The 6,046-nt window shown below is 22.3% G+C and overlaps 1 protein-coding gene across 1 annotated transcript; it reads right to left on the bottom strand.

Annotated features, from left to right (window-relative positions):
• Positions 1-969: 969 nt before the first annotated feature.
• On the bottom strand, positions 970-4,801 carry LOC145838662 (uncharacterized). Its single transcript, XM_082946287.1, has 4 exons — positions 4,716-4,801; positions 3,554-3,781; positions 2,431-2,574; positions 970-1,544 (listed from the first exon to the last, which is right to left on the bottom strand). The coding sequence occupies exons 1-4, from the start codon at positions 4,787-4,789 to the stop codon at positions 1,382-1,384; spliced, it is 609 nt and encodes a 202-aa protein (XP_082802413.1). The 5' UTR covers positions 4,790-4,801; the 3' UTR covers positions 970-1,381.
• Between the last annotated feature and the right edge of the window lie 1,245 nt (positions 4,802-6,046).

Below are 6,046 nucleotides of genomic sequence, written 5' to 3'. Positions count from 1 at the left end.
CCAGGTAAAGTGGCAACCCTGTATATACTTGTAATTAATATATTTTTAGTACAAAACTTAAAAAAAAAATAAATCTTTCAATTTTTTTTCTCTTTTATGAACTTCAAATTATTGTCAAAGTACGGGATAAATATTTTTATAGATTTGATAAATCTAAAACGTATATTACAGTGTTACCAACGGTTTTTTAGAAATTTCTTCCAGGTTTTCGAAAGTACAAGTTTTTGAGCCTATTTTTAGTATAAAACTAAGTTTAAGGAAAAAAAAAAAACTTAACTAGTATAAAAACATTGAATATATAATGTAAAGCTCTTATAAATGTGTTTTTTAATTTTAAAAATAGTAAAAAATTCAACTATATGACAGATTTTTTGTGTTAAATCAAAATTTAATTACTTTACATGTAAAAATCGTCCAAAATTCCAAGATTTATTTTTTAATTTCAAGTTTTTTTAGCCTAAATTATCAAATTCAAGGTTTTTCCAGGTTTTTTTAGCTACCCTGATATTATTTAATGAATATTGCTATATAATTAAAATACTGTTTAATAACTCAATTAAATTAAAGTTCACTATACAAATAAATAGTGTAAATGTAATATGCACAACTCTAAAGTTAACTCAAATTTAGTAAAATCAAAAAAGACTTAATAACTTATAATTAACAATAAAAAAATATTATTCCATAAAAAAAAAACATTATTCCACTAAAAAAAAAGTAATTAAGTGTTACTTTTGATCTTCTACAAAGTTGTTTGTTTAATTCAGTTTTGTTTTACTTAATCAGTAGAACCTTAAAAGATAACAAACTACTCGTTATTTAAAAAAACTATCTGATTCAAAACAAATAGAATGTTTTTAGAATAACTAAACTAATCAATATACGCAAAAACAACTTGACTATGTATTTGAGTAATACGTTCTTTTATTTTAACAAACAGTTGCCTTTAGTTCACTAACATGTTATAATTGTCCTTATATTAGTTAAAACTAATATTACTAAAATTAAAAATTCAAAACTAAACAGTTTTTTTATCAATATGTTAGGCTTTTTTTAACAATATTTGAGTTTAATTTGCAAATACTGTATAGAATTTAACTTTAATTTATTAAAAAACAATCATTATATAAACTAGGTATGATTTCAACAAGTAAACATAAAATTACAAATTTTAGTTGTAATAAAACATACAGTGAATTAATCTCTGAAGTAGAACTTTTAAAAAGTCTTTTCACTAAATCAAAAATATCACGAACAAGTTCCATCAACAAAAAAATTGTTTTTTTATTTAGCTAGCTTTTACTACCCGTTACAAACATGACAGAAACTCTCTAAAAACTGCAGATCTGTGATTATTTTTGCTGACTAAAGAATTAAGACGTCATAATTCCATAGCACGTTCGTCATAATCTTCCAGCTCCACTATCTTTACACTGCTTTCTTTTTCCACACTTGATGACAACTTAATGATATCTGCCAATTTGGGCTGGTACAAAACAACTGAAAGCGACTCGTCAGCCCTAGGGGATGGTTGTGAAAGTTTTCTAAAAATAAAAATAATAATTAGAATACTAAGTTATCTTATCATTAGAAATTATTAAGTATAGAAACATACAATTAGTGAAATGTAAAAACATGAAATTCAAAATTTTATCCAGCTAGTTTCATGTAAATGATATTCTAACAACTTTAATGCACAAATCAAACTCTTTCAATTTTTAAGTTTAATAAATAAGAGTTAGCTTGAATACATATAAATTAAAAGATACAAATGTTTAAAAAACGGGCAACAATCATTTCAAACTTTAAGTTTTCTAACAAAATGGTTTTCACAATTTCATGTATTTTTTTAAAACAATATGGTGCTTGATTTTTATTTATATCATTATTATTTCACTATTATATGTTTAGGCTGATAGAACTTATTTAATGCTTATAAAATCAATCTTTAGTCTACTTATAATTGTTATTTTAATTTACTTTTTAATTAAGGTTAATTACTTTTTATTGCTTATTTAAATTATAATCTAATTAACATTAAATAAGAATCTAACTACACTGAATAAAACAGATAAATTAATATTATAACTTATATAAAATTAAATTATAATTAAATATAGTAAGTTAAAATAGAAATTAAACTAGAAATGTATAAGAATTAAAGTTTTAATTTTTAAATCATGAGTTAGTTTTATCAGCATTGAGGTATAGGCTTGAAACAATAAATTTATAAAATTAAGTCACATTATAAATGAGCTAAATTAGAAAAGACCAAGCTGTATAAACATTATTTTAAAATGACCTTGTAAAAAAGTAACAGTTAGAAACTAAAAAGTTAGGATTGATACAGTCAACCATAACATTTTTTTTTATTGCAAAACACATAAACTTTTTGAAAACAGCCTACAGACAGTATTCTAGGTAACTCACAATCTCAATTTGTGAGAACTTTTAGAATTATGAGGACGGAACAGATTCATTTTAAACTTGCGAATTTGTTCCTGCATAATTTGCGAAATGACGATGCCTCCTTCACAGTCCTCCATTGTTTCATCGTCATCATCAAGATGTATTCTGATTATAGATAATGTTTAGCTTGTTAAATGAAAAAAATATAATTCTCAACAATTGTAACAAAAAAAAAGATTGTCTTTAGTTTTTAGCTTGCTTCTTTATTAGAAAACTTTTCAATATACTAAAAATATTTTTTAAATACTCAATTAGTTAGCACTAATCGTTTATACTTTTACATAGTTAATAAAAAGTAAAACACTAGAGTACGTTGAAGTGTTTAAAAAAATTCCTTAAAAAAGAATTGTTTAAAAAAGATCACTAGTGACAACCCTGTTAATTAAAGGGTCGGTAAAACTTTTAAATAAAAATAAGGACTAAGTTCTTAGAGTTTTAACACTAGACTTTTTCTAGTATAAACGAACAAGCTAATATAGTATTTAAGTTTTAACAAGTTGCTGTTTTTAATTATTCAATTTTAAAACAACTTTTATTATTGGCTAGTATCAAGTACGAATAACTTATCATTATAAAAAAATACTAAAACCAAAACTACAATTTAATAAAATTAAGTTTTTAAAAACGATATTTGTTAAAACAAAGAGATATTTTCAAAATGTGTGAAAATTATTGAATTTTCAATAGTATATATTATAAAAATCTGTAGAGCAATTTTTATTAAAAACTAGGTAACTTTTGTATAAAAGAAGATGTTAGACCACACCTTAGTTAGGTGAAAAATTACTATAAAAATCTGTAAAAGTACTTAGATTGCAGGTGCATCTTGATAGTCTTGTAAGTAAAATTAGTTAGATGTTGTTCTGTATATGTTATATGATAATAAAAGTACAAGAAACCCTTGAAATGATGATTTTCTTTTATCTTTATTCTATTTAATAATTAGTTTGTAATAAATAGAAATTAACTTACTTTTATTTTGTTATTGAAACAAATTAAAATTAAACAAAATGAACTTAATCATTGAAAAAAAAACAAATAGTAGAATTGTTGAACATAAATTAGGTTTAATTCCAAAACTAACGATTGTTCTATTTCTTCAAATGTTTTTTGAGGTCTTCTATGAGACCTTGTATAATTTATTTGATAACGATTTGGTGATAAGTTAATAGGAGGCCTCATAACTGAAATAATTGCATCATTAGGAGGTGGCCTTAAATAATCTTTTTTGTTAATTTTTTTATTGTGCAAGTTCATCTGTTGAAAATTCTTTAGTATTTCTTCAGTTACATGAATTTTCTTTGGAAAAATTCTGAAATAAAACAACATAGCTTATTGTTGATGATGTGTTCAATTTGTCACCTTAATTATTTAAAGATATATTAAGTTTTATTTTAAACAATTTTCATGTAACAAACTGTATCTACTTTAAAATAAAATAAATTGAAACTATTTAGTTTGAAATTATTAAGTTAAAGTGATTGAATCCTTTCGAATTTAATTAACTTTTAACTTCTTTAGAGCATTCTCAAGCATTAAAAAAATTATGAAGATATTACTTGCACATATATCAAAATATGTTATATTTTTTTTTACAACTAACAAGCTAAACCAAATTTAAGATTTGAAAATTATAGTTGACATAATAACTAAAATAAAAATTTATAACATACTTGGCTTCAGATAGTTAGGTATAAAAATTATAATTTTGGGTATTCTTGGAAAAATAAATATCTTACATACTAAAAATTTCAATTATCAAGTAATTTAAGAAACATTTAAAAGTTTAACTTGGTGCAGATTATAGTTTATTGAATGACAAAAAAAAAAGCTCAAAATATTTGGTCCTAGGACCTGGTGCACAAAGAACCTTTCGGTTATCAAGTTGCACACCAAGATACGTCTTGTCCAGATAAATAATTTTTTTTAAGTATTTTTCTTACACTTTTAAAAGAACGACCTAAAAAGCTTTAATTAATATTTATTAGTTTATAAATATATATTTTTACACTAAAAAAATATCCAAAAAATTAAAACTCACTTTAATGAATGTTATTTATAGTTTTTAACTGTATTGTTGTAATTTTAATATAAACTTTGAATGAATGTGTATAAGTATTGACTTAGTATAATTTTAAGTTGTAATTTTTTTTCTGATTTACAATTGTTGTTACTTGTTTGTTAATAAACTTTGGACACAAGAAAATATTTATCTAGGATATAGCAAAATACTTTTAAATACTAACTTTGGGCTTTGTTTTCTTCTTTTAAATAGCATTTTGTTGCTAGAATTTTTAGGTGTTTTCCATGATGATGACATTACAAAATACAAAAATCTATAAAACAGATTTACATTTGAAATAAAAAGTTTAAATCACAAATAGTTCACATAAAAATAAACGTTATGCAGTATATTTAAAAAAAATAACTAAAATACAAAAATTGAATAGATCTTGAATAAATTTAAAGAAGTGAAAAATACTGTATAGCTTTTTAACTAAATAAAGAAACTCAATTTTAAACCTTTTTTTTTTTAATCAAAAAAACGCTTTAAGTTACAGATAATGAAATAAATTAAAACAATCTAGAATCTCACTAATAGTTCAAAAAAAATCAAGACATTTTTTATAGGTATTTCGAATGCATCATTTTATTTTTAGTCACTGAAAAAATTTAAATCAACATTAAAACTACAGCAAAATGTTTCACTGGACAAAAAATAAGTAAAAAAAAAAAGTCATTTGAAAAATATTTCATTTAACCAAGTAAACTTTGAAAAATACACTTAACTTCACATCAAAACTTCTTACAGCCAATTCTTAAAAGATCACTTCCTAACCAATAAATAAAAAATTGTAAACCTTAAATTTAAATCTTAGTCATACCATTTCCCTACTTATATAAAACAAAGCAAACTACTTATCAATGAAAAAAATAATAATATAGAGTATAATAACTACTTAATATAAAACAACATAGTAATCATAAACAGGCTGACTAAACTATTAGCAAAGCACTATCTAGAAAAAAACTTTAAAAATAGTACTTAACAAATATTAATAGTAATTATTTTACTATACTGTTACTATTGTAATAATCTAAGAGGTAAAACAAAGAATCAATTAAAAATGAAATGAATTAAGTTTTATAATAGACATTTTTTACTTTCCACAACTAAAAATAAAAAAAAATTACTTAATTCAAGCTCACTTTAAGTTAATGCATATGACTGCCTCTTTCAAAAAATATACTATTACTATTTAGATAAAATCACTTATTAAAGTAACACTACATGTATTTAAATTTTATATTTAAGATATTTTAAATTTTCAATTGTTAGTTTATACATATATATAATAAGAAAATAATTAAAACTAAAAAGTACTACATGTACTAATAAATAAACAAAATAAGAAATTGCTATACAGTTGATCTAGTTTTAAAAGACTGTTAAATTATGTTTAAATTTAAAAGTTCTAATAAAACTTTATGAGCTCTTTTAATGTAACTTGGTACTAATATTCATTCTATAAATAAACATACTTTGTACACTGCTTCCTTAAATTCAAGTTTAGAA

Source organism: Thalia democratica, chromosome 6 (genome assembly GCF_965202585.1).
Source record: "Thalia democratica chromosome 6, ktThaDemo2.hap1.1, whole genome shotgun sequence".
Classification (NCBI taxonomy): domain Eukaryota; kingdom Metazoa; phylum Chordata; class Thaliacea; order Salpida; family Salpidae; genus Thalia; species Thalia democratica.
The sequence above is the reverse complement of the archived record's forward strand: the minus strand, read 5'-3'. Positions and strand labels throughout refer to the sequence as shown.